This window comes from Xiphophorus hellerii, chromosome 7, assembly GCF_003331165.1.
Source record: "Xiphophorus hellerii strain 12219 chromosome 7, Xiphophorus_hellerii-4.1, whole genome shotgun sequence".
NCBI classification, from domain to species: domain Eukaryota; kingdom Metazoa; phylum Chordata; class Actinopteri; order Cyprinodontiformes; family Poeciliidae; genus Xiphophorus; species Xiphophorus hellerii.
The window spans coordinates 3,288,050-3,310,719 of record NC_045678.1 but is presented as its reverse complement, the minus strand read 5'-3'; the positions used below and the strand labels follow the sequence as shown (position 1 = coordinate 3,310,719).

Below are 22,670 nucleotides of genomic sequence, written 5' to 3'. Positions count from 1 at the left end.
AGGACTGGACCTGAGCAATCCTGGTCCATTCAGTCTGCCAGGTTTTGTAATGTCCAACTCTTTTGTGTCTAAGTTTCTTTTATGAACTCATTTATAAATTTATTTATAGATCAACATATTGCCATGTGCATGTTTGTTATTCATTTTATATTGAGTCATATTGAAATTACCTGTAATATCACATTTGTGTACATATTTATTTATAAAATATTTTATATCGTTTTTTTAATATTGTTTCTGGTTATATTTATTTCTATTAACATTTTGGATGGAATATCTTTTCAATTTCCCTTTGGGGATCAATGTAGTATATTCTATTCTATTCTATTCTATTCTACCTGAAATCTTAAAAATAATACCTATAATATTTTAGTTGTAATGTGGCAAAATGTGAAAAATTGCAAGAATGTGAATACTTTCGTAAGGCGCTAAATATCCAAACAAGGATTCATTCTGGGTGCAAACCAGTGTGTGTCGAAGCGTTTTAGTCTCATTTTCAGCGGCGATGACGTCGTCGCTCTGATACAGAACCCGGCCGTTCGGAACCGTCAACAGTCGGAAGCCATTTTCCATGGAAGCGGTGCAGTCCGGAAGTCTCTAAGTGTGGCGATGGAAGCACTGGCACAACGTGAGAACAGAACAGAGTCGAACCTAATGAGCACGTAGGGACATGAACATTAACAATGATCTACTTTTATTTCACTCCAGATGAACCAAGAATATTAAATGTTTAGTTCAGCACCTTCATTTCATTGGATACTTTCCTTTGCTTCAAGCCAGAAACACACTAAGAAAAATTAGAAAAGAGGCCATTTTGGGCCTGACATCTTTGTCAGAGACAACAATACGGAGTTACAGTCACATATGCCACGTAGTTAAGTGTCGATAAAGAACCCGCTCTTTAACCTTACTCAGACGTGATGTTGACCATCGCACGGTCAAAGCAAATATATGGTTAAATTAACTCCAGATTTTTATTCTTGTAAGAAATTAACCCAAAACAAAAAAGACAGAAAGGAGCACCTATACGCTTCCTAGTACCAAATCTTAAAAGTCAGGCTCTGCAATGTTGTGGCTTTACAAAATAACACATCAAAGCTGCAGTATGTAACTTTTTTTAAAATATGTTTTAGATATATTTGTTAAAATGTGTAACAAAGAGTATGAGACAGACAATTTGTGGGGGAAAAAAAGTCAAGGTCTTCCATCTCCTCTCTGAGCTACTATTGGTGTCTGAAGAAACTGCAAACAACCAATCAGAGCTTGTAGGCGGGTCTTAGCGATGTCAATCAACCTCATATACTGGTAAATGTGTTAATGGCGGAGAAGTGACGTACCATTACAGGAAAATCATTTATCCACCATCATTGGTGGCCATGCTAACCAGCCAAGCATTCAGGACAGGTTCTGCTAGCTGACTGGCAGCGCCAAGACCCGCCTCCTGGCTCTGATTGGTTGTTAAAAATAAGTAGTAGGAGCACTGGGAGAAGGCAGAGAAACGACATTTTTTTCCACTGATTATTTCTCATACACTTTCAACAAATACCCCAAAAAAAAAAAAAAAAAAAGCTACATACTGCAGCTTTAACTAGCTTGATCTAGATCTGGGACTGAAACAAAAACTATGCAGCCTCCCTACAGAAGAAATAACACACAACACAAAGGAATCCTTCTGCAGGTCTGCATATATTTTCCATTTTGTGACATTCATTCTATCAGAACTTCAGTACGGTTTGAAATGTCAGAGGGAAACACTAAAAACCCCCTAGATGGAGGAGAGGTTCTACACCGGAGCGCTAGCTTCAGAGAGGAAACGTTGGAGGAGGAGGATGGGAGGAGAGGGTTTGCTGTTCATGTTTTCATTCTGACAAACACACAGAAAAAGAAGTACAGGAGAGAAGGGGGGATGACACAGAGATAGCAACAGTGAATCCTCCTCTACTCCACTGATAACGGAGCTGATTGGATTAAGCACTACCAGCTCTGGAACTACATTTCCCATGGGGACTGTAAGGACACTGGGCAGAGGTGTCAGGCGTCAAGTGCAAGCAGCCTCTTCACGGTCGCCACCGGAAACTTAGAAATCTGGGATCCTTGGATTTGTTTTCAGTTTTCACCCCTGCAGACAAAATTCAGGGTTTAATAGTGATCCAATCAGGCTGCAGTTCCAACTGTGCTGAGAGTGGAGATGTAGCGGGAGAGGATGAGGTCAATGGGCTGAGAACGGGGAAAATAAAAATCCAAAAATATATATTTATGTTTAAATTTATATATATTTATATTTATATATATTTACGAGGTATATGTCCACAAAAAAATAAAACACCCAAAGTTTCAAAATAGGCATTTCTTCCAAATATATCCTTGCTAGTGATGCCTTGTGTAGACGTTAATATTAACAGCAATATTAATCCAAAAATTCCAAAAGAAACACCAGGAAGTTCGCCTGTCTTGAATCTCCTCCGTCAGGAGTCCCAGAAGAGAGGCCTCAGACGAGCGCATGTATGGGAATCTGACGTCAAACCCCAGAAAGTTACCTCTCAAGCAAAAAAAGACAAAGGAACAGAAAAAAAAAAAAAAAAAAACTTCCCTAATTTCTCCAACAACCAAACAGCCACACACTCGGAGCCTCTTCCACGATGAGTTAGGGCTGAGAAGAACCGCTGAAAACGGGAGGCAGGAGAAACGTGGGCCACAGGTCCAAGACGAAACAAAAAGGTGTCTTTGTGCAAGTCTCAAAACGAAAGCCAACATAAACCCAAACAAGCAGCGGCAGGCGTCCTCTAGATGACCGTCAGTTAGCCTGGCAGTAGAGGATCGCTGCCCACTGTAGTCATGCTAGGTATTGTTGCAACGCCGTCTTCGCCCTGACAGAGACACAAACACCTCATCATCATCATCATCATCAAGGTCAGACAACAGTCTTTGCTAACGGAAGGGGCAAAGGGGATTTCTGCTTGGTGGCCCACCTGTCGCTGAGGTTGGGATCGACTGACTGCGTCAGTTTGTGCAGGACGTCCACAAAGCCCATCTCCCTCAGCTTGTCCTGGCGATCCTGAGAACCTAACGCACAACCAGGAGCAAACCGGAAAACTTCATCATCGTGTCGAAGACGCCGAGTTTGTAAACCTGACTTTACTTTAAAAACAGACTCAGGTGGGGACATGGTACTGATTAATACCTAGTCTGCAATCATCCTACAACAGCAAATTAGGGCCATTGTAGATAGATTAAAAGGAGTAAATTGCTGCCAAAAAAAATTCTGAAGTTTTTATTTTAATTTCAGAAATTTTCTTGGAAAAGAAAGTTGAAAATTTCTGATTTTCACATTTCAGAAATGTACATATATTTTTAATTCTAGAAAATGTCTGAGATTAATCTCAAGACTTTGCTGTGCTTTCTATCAAATTTTTGACTTTGATTGGAACTGGGTTATTAAATTTTAAACCAGATTTCAGTGGACAAGAAAGTACTTTTAAAAATGACGTGGGAGAAATCTGAAATAAACAGAAAACCAATAATTACAATCAGCAACTGTAATGTTCCTCAATGAAAACACACTCTGAAATACAATTTAAACTGACATACTGTTTTATTTTGGTTGATTGAAAAGCAGAATTAATTATTATTCTAGTTATATTAAACATGCAACATGGAAACATTGCTGCAGATCTGTTTGCGTTTAAAAGTTAATGTCAGAGTAACTTATTGTTGGGATTTAAGAGAACAGAAACAAAAGCTAAACAGATGTTAAAACTAACACACCTCCATATTTAAACTTTACTTTGTCGTGATAATACTGCTGACAGGTATAATGTAGGAATTTTGCCCAGTTTTGACTTTTCGGCTTTACAACAAAAACTGATACATTTTTAAAAGGGTACATAAATAAATTACTAAAAAAATCATGTGTCAGGAATTTAACAGAAACTCTCTTTTACTGCCATATTTTTTTAAATCCATGAGTTCTTCTGTAATCTGAATCTACCAGCTGGCAGCAGTCCTTACCGTCCTCCTCGTTCCAGATGAGGTTGGACACACAGAAGGTGGCGGCGAGCTGCAGCTTCACGTTCGAGTGTCCCTGTGGGAACGGAGGACGGAGAGGAAGTCAAAGACACACATTCCCGTTCCTTAGCGAAACCAACACTTTCTGAACCGTGAGCACAATTTTAAATGTCAGGCTGGACAATACGGCTGAAAAACTTATCATCATATCAGCTCATGTATCAGTCAATACTGATAATTGTCAAACTGCTGATGTGACCTCTCCTGTTCTGTCCGGAGTTTCACTCCATTGTTTTTTTTTATTTTTAAAAAGTTATGAGGCAGTGTAGCAAAACATAAAACTGCTGCTACCCAAGTTACTTAGCAACAGTTGTTGCTATGTAACTAAAGACTGAGTTAATTGATGCCACCAAATAGCTTAGCTCGCTGTCAAAGGTTGAGCAGTTAAACCCTTTCCTTTGCCTACATTGCCCAGAATGCTGTGCGGTTCTGGGTTGGCGTTCAGTGAATATTCTATCAGATGTATTATCGATTGATATTAATCACATGTCTATATACATCGTTAGTGATTTATTCCTCAAATGTTTCCTGAAATCCTGAATCAATAGTTCTATTCTCAACATTTTTACTTCAGTCTTAATAATAAATCATCAAGGCATTCTTTTATAGAAGTTATTGACTATTCTCAAAGCGAGTAATAAGAGCATACAAAACATCCTTATGTAATACGAATCTAATTAAACAAAATGAAATAAATATTTATTTTCAAGCTAAATAAATGTTCTTTTTTTTCATGAGGCTAAAATCAGAAAGCAACAATGAAGCAAGCTTGTGTTGAAAAGTTCAACACTGGGTTGGATCAACACTGGGCCGTACCATGTAGTATTTAATTTTCTGGAGCATGTCATCATTTGTCATGATGAGCTCCTTGGCTGTGTTTCCATCGGCGATGTTGGCGAGGATGCACAGCGTCTGAGTGAACAAAAAAAAAAAAAACAAAGGGTCAGTGCTTTCATCTGAGCTGATCGCAGATTTAACTCAAAACGTAGAAATCCCATCCTGCAGTGCAGCAGCAAGACGAAGTGCTGCAGAGAAATCCTGTTTCTCATGCTCACCTGCTCTTTGACCTCTATGCTGTGCTCGGCTTCCAGGATCAGGGTCACCGCCTGCATGATCTGCTTCCCATGAGAGCTCATGATCTGGTCTATGTGCTGGCAGCATGAGGAGAGCAGAGGGAGGTCAGTGTTAAGATGCATGGAGAAAATCCTTCACGTTCAGCACATTACGGCTCAGGGAGAAGCCTGAATGCAGCGCTGGCTGAGCTATTCAACTAATAGAAATCCAGACATAGACACAGCCTGAATCTCACCTCTAACTGGTCCGTCTGCCTTTCCTACACAGCATTCTGTTATTGACCATTTCTACTGTTTGGGAGTTTACTATTGGCTCGTATGCAAGTCCAGTCAGAGGGAATGGATGCCCCGTGCAGTGACAACATTTTTATGCTCCTCTAATCTGAAACAAACTTCCAGAAAACTGCAAAACACCTGAAACACTAAGTTCCTTCAAATCAAGGCTAAAGACCCAGCTGTTTACAGTTGCCTTTGATTAGTACAGTGGTTCCCAAAGATTTTCTGGGCCCCCCTATGGACTGCAATAAAATCCCCCCAAAAACGAAAAAAAAATACAAAAATCAAATGGACACACACATTGTTCAACCAGACTTGGTACTTGGTAAGATTTTGTGTTTTTAGCTGTGAGGGAACACAAGCAGAATATTCTGTGTGTGCGTGTGCGTCTCACCGGGCGCGTTGACAGTAGGTTACGCAGCAAACCAAGAGTCTTCATCAGCACATTGGTGTCGGGGTCAGAGAGCAGGCGGAACAGCTGCTCGGTGCCCAGACACCGGACGATCTCCACCTTCACCTTCTGATCGGCCTGGAACGCCATGTTCTGGAAACACATCATGGGGGGGGATTCAACACATGTGTACATATAAGATGGGAGTTTTCCCCATCACCATATTTTGGTTTCTTCTTTTTTTTTTTTAATAAATGAATTCTATAATGAAACAAAAGTTTGCTCGTTACCATCAGGGCCCAGATGCCATTTACCCTGAGAGCAGGGCTGTCGCTCTGAGTCAGACTGCATAGTAACTCGATCACTCCAGACTCCAGGATGGGCTGTTGGAAATAACTTCATTTACAGATCAACTTTAAACTGGTCTACTGTCCATTAAATTTGAAATGTACTCTCTTCACAAACTGAGCCACATATAATTGATCAACTATATCTAAAAACAACTGGATGTGAGGGCTTCTTCAGTGTCTAGTGACATCATCACCTCTTTACTTGGTGAGAACTCCAGCAGCAGGTTGCATAGTGTTGAGGAAGCCATGACCAGGACTTCATCTGGGGCGTTCTGGAGCAGCTGCACACAAACACATCATTCATAGTGAACAGCCTGACAGCTGGAACAGATTCTAGTCTTACTTCAGTCAGAAAGTTGACTGTGGAGATCGGTTCAAACTGACCTTCATGAGGGGCTTCCACACAGCATGATCATGAAAGCTGGTCCTTAGTTGCTGCACTGACCGGGAAAGACTATGAAGACACCTGCAGAGGAGTGAGGAGGAGACATGCACACATGGACAAATATTACAGCAACTTTTATGAAAAATATGGACTCTAGATATATGTTAAAACTATCACCATGTTGTGACAGTGTAATATGACAAAAAAAAGGCTCCTCTGCCTCCTTCTAACGGTCGTCTGAGCAAATACACCGCTCTGTAAAAAACAACCAATCAGAGCCAGGAATAGCGTCGTAGCTCTGTCAATCATCCTCGTGTTGCTCACAACCTTTCACTTTTTCTCCGCTACACTACATCTGGTTCACCACAACGCAGTTATCATCTAATGGTAAGTTGTTTCTGCACCATTAGCACATTACAGCGAGTAAGCGATGTTGACTGACAGCGCTAAGGCCCTCCTCCTGGCTCTGATTGGTTGTTTTTGACTGCGAGCGGTACATTTCTGCAGACGCCGCCATCTTTTCGTAGATCATCTGTCTCATATCACACTGCTTCAACATGGTGACAGTTTTAACAACTGGATGTGAGGGCTAAAACACATTTTTGTAAAAGTTGCATACTGTAGCTCTAACCTTTACTCTTGGGTTCATGCACTATTTTGGTTCAGCGTATTTACACGGTTCCTTCAAGTTCAGTTTCCTTCATCTAATTGTTGGGAACATTTTCATACACATTCACAGTGTTATGGTTTTATTATCAGTATGGCATCGGTATGAAGAGCTCCAAAGTTAAAATGAATCCTGCAGGCATTACTTGATGCACAAGTAATGCCTGCTTGTGCATGCATTCCACTTCTTCAAAGTGGAAAACGAAGTTGAGAGAGGCTCACCTCACCGCTGCCAGCCGCACTTTAATGCTGGATTCCGATAGGCCGCTGACTATTCGGTCCATCATGTTTTCTGTCTCTGTGATCTGAAGAAAACAAAGGCAGTGCATTGGAACATGAGCATGTGTTCATATCACCCACACATGCAGGAATGGGGGGGGAAAAACTGACTGCAGAACCTTTTTGCGAATGTCCTCGTCATTTGAGCCCAGAGAGGCGTAGAGCTTGAAAGCAGCTTGTCTCAGCTCATGTGCATGTTTAAGGTCATGGTCCAGCTGCAGAGTGGACAGGCGCAACATTTCAATACGGACGGCTTTTAGCTTTAATCAAAAAAGGTTCTGTAAAACATTTAAAACAATCCCATCCAGACCCAAAAGCCCATTGGGAAAGAACAAACAATCAGAGATTAAAGGGAGGAAGAAAGCCTGAAGCAAATGATTTTCAAATTAAGTTGAAAAGAGTGTAGAGTACATAAATATACTATCATATTACACAATAAAGACATAATCACATCACAATCCAGCATCTGTGTACCCACCACGAATTAGCAGTTTTGTCATACTGATCATTTGATGACACAGTTATAAGTAGGTATTGAAATTGACAGAAATCACCAAAACCTTTTAGGCTAGGAGTGATCTGATGTGATTTTCATTCCTGTTTTTTATTCAATTCTTACACATTTATCTAACAGCAGCACACAGACAGAAGGTGAAACTGAACCCAGACAAAACACAAGCAGCCGAGACCAAAGACTGACCAGGAATTTCTATTCAATTTACAAGCAATTACTCAGGCTAAACAATCTGTAAAAGGCTTCCACCAATCTGAGGAGATAACCACTCTCCCACAAACAGTGCAATGAAACATCTTTCTACAACTGGTACAGGAAATATTGATAACTTATTTCATATAACCCAAACTCTCCATTTCAGTCAGATACATGTAAAAGGCCTGCTTAGACCCACCCTTTTGATGTCAGCGATGGCAGACACAGAGCTGGGGTACTTGAAGTAGTCGGCCAACATGGCCACCAGGTGGTCGGTGGTGCTGGCGATCCTCTGCAGCTCCACGTCGGGCTCCATCAAGTAGGCTAGTGTCTCTGCACCCTCCACTCTCTCCTCCAGTAAATGCTCTTTACTGCACATTCGCACGAGGCAGGGCAACGTCTGAACACACAACAGGAAGTGACGTCGCACAGAAAGGTCGCACAGAAACGGCTCACCGGCGGTAGTTAGGACAAAATGCAGGGGTATAAAGATCCAAACCTTTAGTACTATGCAGCCGTCGTCTGTCCTGATGGCACCTGCTCGACACATGTAGGTTAGACTGGAATGGAAACAGCAGCCACACATGAGGTCGACGCAAACAACAAACACGCTCTAACTGCAAGTGTGTTTTTTACAGATTTGTTAAAACTGGCACCATATAGTAACAGTATGGTATGAGACAGATGACCTGTGGGGGGAAAAAAATCTAGCCCTTTCACTTCCTCCCAGTGATAAATTTGCAATCTGCAGAAATGGACCGCTACTGACCAAAAACAACCAATTGGAGCCAGGAGAAAGGCCTTAGTGCTGTCAATCATGCATGTGTATAAGCTACTTAATGGTGGAGAAACAACTTCCCGTTTCAAAAAAACTATCTGCTGTCACTGTGGGCTATGCTAACTGGCTTTAGCATTCATTAGAGACTCTGGTCTGCGAAATTTTAGACATTTAAAAATAAATGAACTAATAAAATTAGCGTAAGAAGATGTACATTTATTAAAATGTACATTTATTAAAATGTACATCTTTTGTGCTTTTCTGCCACACAATGATAGATATTTCAACTAAATATTTCTATGAATACTTTCTACAAATTATGTCGAAGGAAAATCAGCCCAAATTTAAACAACCCACCCAATTCTATTTTTCCAGGCCAATGTGTTTTCATAAGAGGTCCAATTGTGATGGTTGACCCCGTTAAGACCCTCCTCCTGGCTCTGATTGGTTGTTTCTGACTGGAGAGTGTATTTCTACAGACAGCCATAAAGCACAAGGAGAATGTGAGGAGCTTCATTTTTTTCACAGATGATCTGTCTCATATTATATTGTTTGGGCATAGTGATAGTTTTACCAAATATGTAAAAAAGATACATATTGTTTGTAAAAGTTACATACTGCAACTATGATGCGCTATTGGAAAAACCACTGCAACACTCACCATTTGGCTGCTGTTAGCTGCATTTCAACGGGTTGATCCCTTTGCATCATTTTAACAAATACCTGAGTGAGCTGCTCACCATCCACCAGCACTGCCAGCAACAGAACAACAAGCAGAGCTCAGAAGAGGAGAAAAAGTGGAGGGAAAACCAAAAGCAGGTGAGAATCTCACCATTCACCAGTGTCATGGAGACCTGAGTGTTCTCATAGGCCAGGACTGAGAAACACTTTAACGCCTGCATCCGGACCTGAGGAGGGAATGATGTAGAAGTTGATGTACGCATCACTGGCGGTGAGAACACGTCAGACGACCTCACTGGGAGGAGCTGCGTACCTTATAGGAGGGTGAAATAAGCAGAGGGGCGATATTCTGGATGGCGCCGTGGTTGAAAAGAACAGTCTGGTGCTCTGGGGTCTGCGGACAACAATCAGCAGCGGATTACAGTCTGGATATATGTGTGTGTGTGTGGGTGTCTGGGTGTGTGTGGGATTGAATCCATCATGTTCGTGTGTGACCAAATACTGTCAAATACCTTACAACAGTGGGAGAAGATCTGAGTGATGTACTCCTGGGTTCTCTGGGAATTGCTCAGTAGAGACATGAGATGGGGAATCACAGTGGGATCCTTCAGTAAAACATACAATAACACTATATGTACATGGCCACACAGTACTGACAAAAAGCAGAAACAAGCATATTTACATTACAGTTCTGAAAATAAATGTAGAGCAATGTGGAGAATATACATGTGAAATTGATCCTTTGGGATCAATAAAGTATTTTTGAATTTGAATAGTGAAGCTGCGATTAAGTTCCTGCAGTATCAAATCTTCACTGAATCCAGTTCAGGAAGCATCAACTAGAGCTCAACCTTAGAGACGTCACTAAGTGGTTTCTAACGGTGCTGTAAAATATATCAACTCGTTCCTCTACATGTACAGAAGAGTCATCTGAAAAATAATTCTGTAATCAAATAGACACGTGCCTAGACACTAGTGTAAATCTTACCAAATATTTTTATTCTAGTTTCTAGCACAAACATTTTAGTACACTTAAAATAAGGCAAAACTGACTTAAAAGTTACTGTTGAGCAAGATATAGGAGCTCGTTTTAAGTCAATAATTCCTTAATAATGATGAAAAGTAATAATTCCACTGGCAGATTATTTCACTTGTAATATGGGAAAAAAATGTAATTATAAATGAAATAATCTGCCAGTGGAACTAGTGTTCTTTTCAGCAATATTAAGGATTTATTGACTCAAAACAAGTTCCATCTTGGTTTACAGCTACTTGTAAGTTAGTTTTGCCTTACTACAAGTGTACACAGATATTTGCACTAGAAACAGCCCTAAAAATACTTGGTAAGATTTAGTATTTTTGCAGTGCATAGGACCTAAAAGATGTATTATTGTGAATAATCACATTGCAAGGATCTAGAATTGCAAGGGAAGGAAGGCCCTGTAAACATGTGCTGCCCAGAGTCAGGTTTAAGGTGACCTACTGTATACAGCAGCTGCACAGGCGTAACGGGACTGATGAAGACAGTTCTGAGACATCGAAGACAGGCTTCAGTGAAGACCAGGTCTGGACACAGGAGACCTGCAAAGCAAAAGGAACGACCGTTTGCCCTTGTTTTCTTATTTGCATGCATGGCAGTGAGTTTTATAGCTTCACCTTGGAGCAGGGTGGGGATGATGTGACAGTCCACCAAGGACTTGATGTTGTTCTCGGTGCCCATGGCCAGACTGCCCAGCACCACGGCGCACTCCGTCCTCAGCTGCAGGTTGGACGAGCTCTGCTGAAGCAGGTACAGTAACCTGGAAGCAGAGAGAGAGAAAACCTGAAACCGACTTCATCACCTGCAAGGAACAAGACTGACACTGCAAAACTAACCAATCTTACCAAGTATTTTTGATCTGCAAATATCTTAGTACAACTGAAATACGACAAAACTAACTTACAACTTTTACAAGTCATAGGAGCTTGTTCTAAGTCAATTATTCCTTAATATTGATGAAAAAGTTCTGGTGTTTGAACTGGAAGATTATTTCACTTGTAACAAGACATTTTACTCATGATGTACATAAAATTATCTACCAGAGGATCTAGTACTTTTTCATTAATATTATGGAATTATTGACTTAAATCAAACTCTTATATCTTGCTGAAAAGTCAATTTTGTCCTACTTAAATGTAATATGTAATATTGCACTAGAATGCAAACAAGAATACTTGGTAGGATTTTGTAGTGTATCGAACATCCAACTCTTAAATCTGTCACTTTAATTGTTGTTTCATTAGGTCACTTAAAATAACATTTTGAATTTGGCATGTGTAGGTGTAAGTGAGTCAGATTTGATATTTTGTTCAACCATGGCCTCATTGTTTCTCTTAAGAATTTTGACTTTGTTTCCATGTAAACGGACCAGTAAAAAGAGGAGAGCATATATAGTTGAGAAGCTGAGGTCAGCAATAAAAAGCTCATGTTAAAAAAACTGCCTGGATTATTACAAAGCATTGCACTATTGTCAGTGCAAATGCAGGATCTGGTGTTACATTTGCTACAGATGAGATCATCATATAACTTAAAGGCCAACACTTCAGTTTTATTATGTCTCATAAACTACTAAATGTAAATTAGATCACAAACAGCAGCGCACAAGGTAGAAAGCCTAAAAACTCCACAGGTTTGGAATAGTCAGCAGACCTGACAGCAGATGTGATCTATGCTAATGTTTGTTTACCACCATATTTATGCTGATGCGCTTGAAACAACAGAGAGAGAAAAAAATAAATGGCAATAGAAAAGATGGAAATGAAAAGATATGCAGAGTACCTCGGTACAGCTCCAAGGACAATCAGATTGGCCTTCTGCTTGTTGTTTCCTATGACAGCATTCTTCATATCACTAACGGAAAGACAAATAAAAAAACAAAAAGATAGATGAGAGTATTTTCTTTGGATACAGTAGTTCATTTGTTTGTTTGTTTTTTGTGATGCTTAAATGTTGAAAACTGCAGTATGTAACTTGTATATGTAAACAAGTTTTTTTTACATATTTGTTAAAACTGTCACTATGCCATGACAGAAGAGTATGAGACAGATGATCTGTAATAAAACTACTCCACCTCCTCACTGTGGTCCTATCACCATCTGCAGAAATGTACAGCTGCTGCTCAGAAACAACCAATCAGAGCCAGGAGACGGTCTTAGCGCAGTCAATCATGATGGTGTATGTGAAGGGATTTCTCGACTTTACAGATGAGTTTATAATCAGGTCTTAGTGTGGGTAATGAAATTGAACGGAAAAAATCTAGTTAAAAACAATTCATGATTTAGATACTGTATTGTAGATAGTTTTGCCTTATTAAATAATATAATTTGTAAACTTCATTTTGTTTTTACCCATATCATCTTTGTTTAATCTGAAAAAAAACAAAAAAAACGTTGTACAATCAGAAACATTAGTGTGGCAAGAAAGTTAAAAAAAAGAAGAAATTTGCAAGGGAGCAAATCCTTTATCGTGACAAAGTGATGACCACATTGTTATGTTAATTCATTTTTGTCATGGAAAATTCATATTATCACCAGATTATCATTTTTTAGTAAAACAAAAAAAAGCATGGTTTAATAATTTCACCAGAGATGAAAGATTTGATACGCTTAATTGAGGTGAAACTGAAAATAACTGAATAACTGATTGATTTCTATAAATCTGAAGTCCAATATGCACTTGCTTAACACATATTTATTGACGCAACCTTTCTTCTGCTGTGCCAGTGACCCAAATTACATCAAACAGCAGCTGAGTGAAGCTGGTGGAAAAGTGCAGCTGGAGTTTAGATAGCGGAGAGCTACGAGCCGTAACTAGAGCTAGTAACCTCAAAGGATAAAAATAACCAGGAAATAGACTACATGTCATCTACCTTATGCTGAGTTCTGATACAGAGTATCAGATGAAAACATGTACATGTAAACACATCGGTTCATTTCAGGAAAATTTCTCATTGGAAAAATGGGGTTTCCATAATATCCTGAAACATGATCTACGTTAAAATAACTCAAATCACGGCACACAGTTATAAAATTATTAACTGGAAATGATCTACAACCTCTATATGCCCACAGGAAAACACTTGTTCTTCTCAAAACCTTTACTTAGTTTGAGCACAGAAGGAGGAATCTGACCTCTGTATCTACACAGACAAAGATTTTCTACGGGATTTAGGTCTGGGTGTTGAGGTGAAGATGAAAGAAGATTGGTTTTATATCTGATGAACAACTTCTGTGTTGCTTTGACCACATATGATAAGGGTTGGAAAAGAAATCAATCATTGTTTTGAAGGGAAACAGTCCCACAGGATCACAGATCTCTTACGATTCTCAGCAATGGTCATACGTTCCTGTTCCAGTTCCAGTAAAGTTTAGCAAACTCCACAGGTTTACATGTGTCTACCAAGCTACCAGTTGGGATGTAGTTCGCATCTAATGGTTGTTATGGAGTCTAGAGATATAAGTCTCTGCTAAAGTTCTTCCAAAGTGGGCTTTGGGGATTATTTTATTTATTTATTTTACCTCCCTTACCATACAGCTCACTGCCAAGATAATTGTGTCCTCATGTGGAATTATAGCACAGAAATAAAATATCTAATATTTTAAAGAGGAAACAGAAAATGAAAATACCAAAGATCAAGGTAGGCTTTAAAAATTAATATGACAGGCAATGTGTGGTTTATCAAATAGTAGGTACCTAGTTCCCATTTCTTCAAAGCATTTTTAAAAGATAGATTGCAACCTGTCAACTTGATTTTCCCTATTTTAGGCTTTCACATAAACATATTTACATCTTCATATAGTTTGTAAATGTTTTGGGGTTTGTTTGCTTCTTCACTTGTAATGCATAATGTTCCATGAGGCTTGAAGGAATTCTGTTTCATTTAAGGGTGACTTTTGAGAATAAATGTCATCATTAATAATGTTTATTTTAATTGTACTTTGTGTTCAGATAAAAGCCAACTTAGAAACTGGATTAATTTGAAACTTTAAACACTGTAATCCTTCAATAAAAATAGAAAAATACGTATTGTAATATTCTTTTTTTTCTTTTTTACCCAGCACTGAGATGACATATAATATCTGTCATATTTATAAACCAGGAAGACAAGAAATCATAGAAACTACATGCAAAAATACTTCACCTGCTTTTATCATAAACTGATTCATTTTGGTAAAAACATTGTGTTGCTTATTTGTTTAAGTGAATCATTAATGCATTTTCCATACAGAACAATTGGTCAAAAAAAGAATTTTAAAAAACAGGCAGCTTTTAAAACATAATGCTTAACTGAAGAACTTCAGCACTGCTAGACTCACATGACTCCCTGCAGGACTTTCTGTGGGTCAGGGTCGAAAAGTCGGTCAACATAATGGCGACTGGTGGCGGTGACTTCCTGTGTAGACAAAACCAATAAATATAACTATACGAATCCAGAGATATTAACTCCAACACCAAGAGTGTTCAGACTATTTGAACCATTCACGGTTTGCCACATTAAAACCACAACCTTCAATGCATTATATAGGTATTGTATGTGACCAACACAAAGCTGTGCATAATGGTGAAGTTCAATATTTAACGCGTGGCCCTGGACTCTGCATCTCCCATTGTAGCATCATCCTGTTTGGATGCTGTTCTTCAGCTTGGGCAATCCTGGAAGAAAGCATCCAGCTGTATTTACAGAAAAATGTGGTTATAGTTCTACAAAGGACGGACTCAGGAAAACTGAATAAAAATGGATGTCACTGTTGGTTTGTCACATAAATACTACATAAAGTACATTAAAACTTGTGGTTGCTGCACCACAAAAAGCAAATTATCTGGAAGAGCGCAATTACTTTTGAATATAATGGTTAAGTCTTCACCTGTTTTCTTACACAATACAAACAACAGTGCAGATTTGAATAGAGAGGGCTAATAAACAAGCAAATCTAAAGAATTTCCAACACAATGTTCTTTTTTGACGTTCATGCTGGACAAATACGTAGCATTTCAGTAAAACAACAATCTCATGAGCTTTTCAAACATAAATCACAAAACACAACAACTCTAGCTCGCTTAGAAACAATCATGTGTTCTCTGATGCATACAGAAGTCTTCATTCTAGCAGCCCCCCAACAAAGCTGTTTTATGTGTCATTTAATGCGGCTGCATGTGACACCAGAAAACGTTGTTTATTCCACTGACAGGTTGGACCAGAACTCTCCACATGACCCCTGAGAATTAAAGGTCCGCCAGCTAACAGCACAGTGATACTGTTGGATGGCTCCAGATGCCAACACACGCACACAACATGACTCCACCTGCAACATCACTTCTGTTCGCAGCTTTCTCACATAGGTTGATCGCACATTGTTACAATACATATATTGTAAGAGCTTTTCATGCTCAAAAATACGCAAACAAAACAATATTTTCGATTCTGTGTAGCTAAACTGTGGGTATCTTGTGACTGCTTATTTTTACCCTTCACTAAACTTTAGCTAAATAATATTAAGCAGCCATTAACTCTAGTTTAAAGGTTTCGCAATATCCTAAAAATGGCACCACTTTGGCTTATTTTTACTCACTTAAAACTATAATGGAGCTGACAGATGTATTAGCTGCGTTAGCTTAATTGTACACTGCTAACTTCACAGCATTTGACGTTAGCTTAACAACGCTAAGTTTACAAACGTAAGACTAAGCAGGAGGTTCAGTGGTTTAAAACAAATTATAACAGGTAGTGGAAATAGAAATGAACTCCCATGACTGTCTTCAGTTGGAGCTTTATGTGGTATGTAAACATGTTTAAACTGCTTAAACACTTTCAATTTGCAGCTAGCTGCTAACTCACTCCAAATGACACTGACATGACAGCTCCTGTGGTTGGTTCATTTGTTTTTGGGAGAGCACCGCTGGGGCGGGCGTCCATGAGACAAACTCGTCAGTAATAGTGTTTCATATGTTTCCGCCCGGCGGAGCGAAGGGGGAGTGAAAAACGTTCCCCTTAACAGCTATGTAGGTGCACAGCTACATGCTGCTGAGCCCGTTTAGCCTCCAGAGCTAATGCTGGGGTTTAACTCTCCCTAGCTGTTAATGACCGTTTCCATGATATCAACCGCTTGATTTTGTGGGGAGCATTTTGCAAACCGGCTTAAATTATGAGAGTGAGACTCACAGACAGAACACTGATGCGGAGAGGGGCCTCCAATAAGCACGCCATCTCTCTTCCTCCAAGCGGGCGCCCCAATCGGCGCAGCACTCCGAGGACACTCCGCCCCCCAGAGCAACTATGAGCGGCTTTAAAAAGTAACGGCGGCCGTCCACGGGGCTTTGCACGAACTCTCCTTTCCTAATAACGCACCAGAATCCTGTGTGAGTTCGGCTGTGATAATTATTACTGGATACAGAACAAAACAGCCCTGGTTGTGTTGGCGAGCTGTCTGACAGTCTGTGGCTTTACCACTTAGGTAAATGTTGTTTATAAGAGTGACGTAGGTGTCCTTCTTTTCAGCCCGATTCGATACGTTACCAAGATCAAACCAGCGTCAAAATTAAAACAAAGCTAGGAAATCCTCATTAGAATATTATTTGTCATCATATATGATATTTAGAAACACAAATCTTAAACAATTAAAAAAAATGTAATCAACACATTCATGATGAATCTGCTTCCGAGTCTGAAAACATGCTCAAAGAGTGCTGCGCATGCGCGTTGAATGGTAAAAGCAAGGTGGGAAAATTGGTTCTATCGCTTTCAACTGTGGATTAGTAACAAAATCATGTGTTTTGAAGAAAATTAGAACCTCTATGGACAATCCCTGGAGACTAGTAACCGCCTCAGCTAAAACTTGATTCACGTATGTCCTGAATTGCTATACTTCTGCTTCTGTCGTTGCCTTGTTTCGTCTCAAAAGGCATTGCTAGGTGAGGCGTGCTGTGTTTGGTTTGTTGCTGTAGAACTTGAGCTACTACTAATAATCTGGCTGCCAGAATGGAAATATATATATTTTTGTAAATTAGGCTTTGTTAAAGCTATCCTTTTGATAAATAGCAGCACCAAGTCAGAAAAATGCTTTCATATTCACGTTCTTAAGGCATTTAAAGTCAGTATTTGCTTGCTTTGAATATATTATGTACAATTTAATTTGCATTTTGTCATTATCAAAAACTGATTAACTGCATGCAAAGGCTTAGAATGCCTAAGACACAGACCATGGTGACGTCATACAATGAAACAATTACAATGATTTATTGAGTAGTGTAACAGTTGAAACATCCACCTTTTAAATCAAGTTAAATCAAACCGAACTTCTCTTGTTTTAGTTAGAAATACCAAAATCATTTCTATATTCTGATTTTTACAATAATGAGAGAAAGAAAATGGAATAGATGTATTTAATAATGTCTTCAAAGTCAGACGTTTACATGCATTTCTTCAGTATTTGCTTGCATTGCCTTATAAACAGTATAACTGACTTGTGTCAAACACTTTGGGTTTCCTTCCGCAAGCTTTTCACAATAGTTTGCCAATTTTGGTGTAAAAAAAAAAAAAAGTAGAACTCATCTTGCACATTCTCCGTTTACATTCTCATATCCAAAAATAAAATTTTGACAGAAGTCAAATTCCAAATATTTGTAATAGTCGATGGCATCTCATGCCGATCACTAAACCTCACAGTGTGGAATGTAAGTTCGTTTGGTAATCTACAGCTCACCTATTCCCCCGCAGCATGAAGATCGCAGTAGAAGGCTGTTGCCACGGCGAGCTGGACAAGATCTATGAGACCATCGAGTACCTGGAGAAGAAGGAGTCGCTCAAAGTGGATCTGCTGCTCTGCTGTGGAGACTTCCAGGCGGTGCGGAATGAGGGAGACTTGAAGTGCATGGCGGTGCCTGCAAAGTACCGGACGATGCAGACATTTTACAAGTCAGTGGTTTGGTTTTGGTTGGTGGTGACAATGGCGGTGGAGCAGACATTGCTGAGACGTGATGGGACTGTTGCAGGTATTACTCTGGAGAGAAGAAGGCTCCAGTTCTCACCATCTTCATCGGAGGGAACCATGAGGCTTCCAACCACCTGCAGGAGCTGCCGTACGGAGGCTGGGTTGCTCCAAACATTTATTACCTGGGTAAGCAGCAGAAGGTTGTAGACCTGGGCGTCCGATACATTAACTAATATTAACTTGGCTTTTTGTCTCCAGGTTACGCTGGTGTCGTCCGTTATAAAGGGATCAGGATTGGTGGCCTGTCTGGAATCTATAAATCACACGACTACAGAAAGGGTTTGTTCATTTACATATTTTTTTAAATATATAAAATATTTTGATATGTTTTTTTCCACTGACAGAGCGTGTTTCCCTTAAGGTCACCACGAATTCCCTCCGTATAATCCCGAAACGCTCCGGAGTGTGTACCACATCAGGAATATGGAGGTGTTTAAACTGAAACAGGTACATCAAGATCTAATGTTCAGCTGCAAATCCTTCAGATATGAACAGGTCTGTCACAATAACACATTTTGCTGGTTGACAAATTGTCCCAGACGTTATTGCGATCAACGCTAATATTGTTGTTTTGAGACCATTTTCAAGTAATGTATCGATGACGGCATAATTCAAATTCACTCTCTCGATGGGCAATAAACTTTAAAGGTGCAGTGTTTTGTAAAATTTACTTATTTGAGTTTCATATCATGTTAGAATTTTATTTCCTCATCAAAAGCATACATGTTGCCTGGATTATTTCATGCATCAATCTTTTCATCTCCATGGCAACCTTTCGGCTGTGCAAAACGCCTGGGTGGACCTAGCTCTGTCTTCGAGCATGAAGTTCCTGCAATTTCCAGGCTTCTGAGCTTCCTCCTCTCCCACAACAGCTACTCTGAAGGAGCACACAGCTCCTATAAACTAGCCAGCAGCAATTAGCAAACACCTGGTGGAACGTCACATCTGCTGAGCTCATTATAGGAGCTACTTCTCAGTTCAACGCTGGTAAAAAAGCTTTGCTAAAGGTTTAATAGAGGAGCCATGTTGTGATGACTTTCTGAAGGTGGAGTTTCAGAAAGAGCAGGAGTTTTTAAAGACACAGAGGCCCAATTTCAAGGTGTTAAATTAGGTAGTCAAATTTCTTTTTAAATCATATTTGATATACACTTAATTTTAATAACAGCTCAAGTTAACATAGTTACTTGAGTGTGGTATAAAATGGCTCTATATGCCTGGAAGACACATAATACTGCCACTTCAATTTTGAAAAGAACTCTGGAACTGGAAGATTTTTTTTAATATCCACAGTAAAACATGACGACCAAAAACAATAAGTAGAACAGAAATTTAAAAAAAAAAAACATAGAAAACTAAAACCATAAATAAAATGGATTATGAAGTCTCAGCTTATTATGTGATTAACTGATTCCTTGCTTATTGTGACAGGCTTAGATATGAATTGCATATTGTTTTTTGTTGTGGTTTTTTTTTTGTCTTATTGGTAAATTACTGTTTCAAAAAAAAAAAAAAAAAAAAAGATCCAGATGCCCATAGATATTTTCATGAGCCATGACTGGCCTCGAAGAATCTACCACTATGGAAACACGGAGGATCTGTTGCGGAAGAAGAAGTTCCTGCGGTCGGAAGTGGAGACCAACACACTGGGAAGTCCGGCTGCTGAGGAGCTGCTGGCCCATCTGCAGCCCAGCTACTGGTTCTCTGCACATCTCCATGTAAAGTTTGCTGCTCTCATGCAGCATCCAGTAAGTGTCTCAGCCTCTCCAGGTGGAATATGGCTCAGTTTTAAAAGAAACGAAAACAAAAACTAACTTGGTTCTCGTCTTCGTAGCCTAAGGGTAACGCAGCCCCACGTGTCACCAAGTTCCTGTCTCTGGATAAATGTCTCCCCTACAGAGAGTTTTTGCAGGTCAGAGGAAGTCTTCTTCATAGATACTATGCTGTTTCATACGTGTGTGTGTTCACAGTATATCTTTGTATCTTTCAGATTGTTGATATTCCAGACAGATCGAGTTCATCTGAAGGTCTGGAATATGACCCAGAGTGGTTTGCTGTTCTGAAAGCCACCAACAGTTTACAGGTGACCACTCCTCAGCGCTGGAACCCGCCAGAGAACAACGGCTTGCACGAACGGTACGCAAAGGTTCCCAAGAAAAAAGACACGATATACACTCAATCTAAATGAATCTCAGCATACAGTGAGCTTAAACTTTTTTTTTTTTTTTATTAACAAATACATGTAGCTTTGACATTTGCAGAGAAACTGTTGAGTTAAACTGCAGCATTTTTAGCTCAACTGACTGATTAGAACCTCAAAAATCCAATAATTTTTAGGGATCACACCAACAAAAACACTCTTCAGTGTGAAAACTGCTACTGAGGATAAATTCTCACTCTTATCGCAAGCAAAAGAATTCAAGAATTTGTGATTTCGTTGGTCGTGAACAGTGGTTTCCCCTGACGCTGCTGTGGGTTGTCTGTAACCGTCAGGTGGGACTTCAGAGCTTCGGAGGCGGATATGATGCAGGTGATGGAGGATCTCAGCGGGGAACTCAGCATTCCAGACAACTTCAGCCGTACCGTCCTGCCGTACGACCCCGGCCACCCCCAGCCACACGCCCCCCCGAGCTACAACACCAACCCACAAACGACAGAGCTCTGCACCAAGCTGGGCCTCACAGACATCTACTGTAAGGTCGGACAGAGAGGCGACGACGCAGGCAGGTCCCAGAGCGCCACCAGGGAGGACGAGGATGAAAGTCTAGATGAACCCAGCGATTATCCAACGGATACTTCAGGGTTGTCCAGTTCTTTTAACCCTGATGAGATCACCATCGAAGACGAGTGGGAAGAGGAGGAGGAGAAAGGAGCAAAGGCGGACCTGCCCTCAGATACCCACACCCCCAGTCGGATGGTCCTGCCAGAGCCCAAATCTACCATCTCCCCCTCTGTCCTAATGGACCTGCCCCCCCCCTCCCACTCTACCCCCAGAGCTCTTCCCGCTCAGCCAGAGGGCGAACAGGAAGGACGGTGCGGTGACGAGGAGGCCGCCGCTCGCATCCTGAAGCGGAGCAGCGGCGAAGCGGGAAGCAGGAACACGACTCCGATAATCAAACGCAGGAACCAGCTCATTTACCAGACCACGGACGATGACGAGTGTGAGGGTTAGAACGCAGGAAACGGACTTCTTTATTAAGATGTCATTTTATGTGTTTAAACAGAGCCAGATCATTTTAGAAAACAGGTTGAATTTCAGTTATTTTTGGTAATAGGAAATTCTCATTTAATGGGAAAGATTAAAAAAGCTGAAAAAATTTTTTTATTTTATTTTTTTTAGAATAATCCACTAAAACAAAAAAGTCAATTGTGGCTGTTAGAAACAGTATTTTCAATGCAGTACGGCTGAACCATCAGCCATACTGATTTTTTTTTACATTTTTCAGCAAAATATGAATAAATTTTAATAAGGAACTTGCAAATAAATTTCTCTCACTATCCTAACAAAAGTACTGAGTGTATTTTTTCCTAGTGATCTGCAAGCAGAATTGTGTATTTCTACATTTTCTGCAGGTGCTCCAACTTTCTAAATAGTTTTGGATAATTTTTCTGACTTCTAATCGCACACTTTCAACAAGACTGAGCTCTTTAAGTAAAATTGCATCAGTTTCATGCTAGAAGAAAAACTACTGAACACAGAATTATGCATTATGTAAACTTGAAATCTTTTATTGCATTTGAAATAAAACAAGGGAACCACCCATTAAAACTTAGTGTTTGGCTCATTATAAATTCTGGTAATTATTGTAGCTCTTATCATTTTTTAAACCACAGATGAAATTGACGTTCAGTCAGATTCTAGGTTTTATTTTGTCTTTGCAGGGGTTTCCAGTTAAAAGGGCGAATATGCTAATATTGACGTAATTGCTAAAGACAGCTACTGCTAGTATACTAGCTATTGTTAGCTTTTCTTTGGATTCATTGAGATTACAC

General features: G+C 39.9%; 2 protein-coding genes across 4 annotated transcripts; one reads left to right on the top strand and one right to left on the bottom strand.

Moving 5' to 3' along the window:
* Window positions 1-677: 677 nt before the first annotated feature.
* On the bottom strand, window positions 678-16,959 carry armc8 (armadillo repeat containing 8). The gene is made up of 22 exons (XM_032567263.1): window positions 16,853-16,959; window positions 15,009-15,085; window positions 12,472-12,543; window positions 11,310-11,452; window positions 11,137-11,234; window positions 10,166-10,258; window positions 9,967-10,047; window positions 9,805-9,880; window positions 9,634-9,724; window positions 8,694-8,754; window positions 8,394-8,594; window positions 7,605-7,700; window positions 7,429-7,511; window positions 6,540-6,621; window positions 6,350-6,436; window positions 6,096-6,188; window positions 5,809-5,958; window positions 5,121-5,216; window positions 4,882-4,977; window positions 4,009-4,081; window positions 2,970-3,063; window positions 678-2,867 (listed from the first exon to the last, which is right to left on the bottom strand). Exons 1-22 carry the CDS (start codon window positions 16,895-16,897, stop codon window positions 2,834-2,836), a joined length of 2,022 nt encoding a protein of 673 aa, XP_032423154.1. The 5' UTR covers window positions 16,898-16,959; the 3' UTR covers window positions 678-2,833.
* Window positions 16,937-22,181, top strand: dbr1 (debranching RNA lariats 1). 3 transcript variants are annotated; one of them, XM_032567265.1, is made up of 9 exons: window positions 16,937-17,049; window positions 18,407-18,604; window positions 18,682-18,806; window positions 18,879-18,959; window positions 19,042-19,127; window positions 20,201-20,425; window positions 20,512-20,589; window positions 20,668-20,813; window positions 21,171-22,181. In XM_032567265.1, exons 2-9 carry the CDS (start codon window positions 18,408-18,410, stop codon window positions 21,847-21,849), a joined length of 1,617 nt encoding a protein of 538 aa, XP_032423156.1. In that variant the 5' UTR covers window positions 16,937-17,049; window position 18,407; the 3' UTR covers window positions 21,850-22,181. The 3 variants fall into 3 exon arrangements, with proteins under 3 accessions (XP_032423156.1, XP_032423155.1, XP_032423157.1); XM_032567264.1 differs by lacking the exon at window positions 16,937-17,049 and adding an exon at window positions 17,371-17,534; XM_032567266.1 differs by lacking the exon at window positions 16,937-17,049 and adding an exon at window positions 17,371-17,601.
* Window positions 22,182-22,670: the final 489 nt, after the last annotated feature.

What these genes read in the sequence shown, in the direction of transcription:
- armc8 (XM_032567263.1), bottom strand. Translation starts at nt 16,897, where the DNA reads ATGGCGTGCTTATTGGAGGCCCCTCTCCGCATCAGTGTTCTGTCT. An exon ending in CATCCCCACCCTGCTCCAAG is followed by an intron (nt 11,235 to 11,309) that starts GTGAAGCTATAA and finishes TTTGCTTTGCAG; the next exon opens with GTCTCCTGTGTCCAGACCTG. An exon ending in GATCCCAACCTCAGCGACAG is followed by an intron (nt 2,868 to 2,969) that starts GTGGGCCACCAA and finishes TGTCTCTGTCAG; the next exon opens with GGCGAAGACGGCGTTGCAAC.
- dbr1 (XM_032567265.1), top strand. Translation starts at nt 18,408, where the DNA reads ATGAAGATCGCAGTAGAAGGCTGTTGCCACGGCGAGCTGGACAAGATC. An exon ending in TCCAAACATTTATTACCTGG is followed by an intron (nt 18,807 to 18,878) that starts GTAAGCAGCAGA and finishes TTTTGTCTCCAG; the next exon opens with GTTACGCTGGTGTCGTCCGT. An exon ending in ATCACACGACTACAGAAAGG is followed by an intron (nt 18,960 to 19,041) that starts GTTTGTTCATTT and finishes GTTTCCCTTAAG; the next exon opens with GTCACCACGAATTCCCTCCG.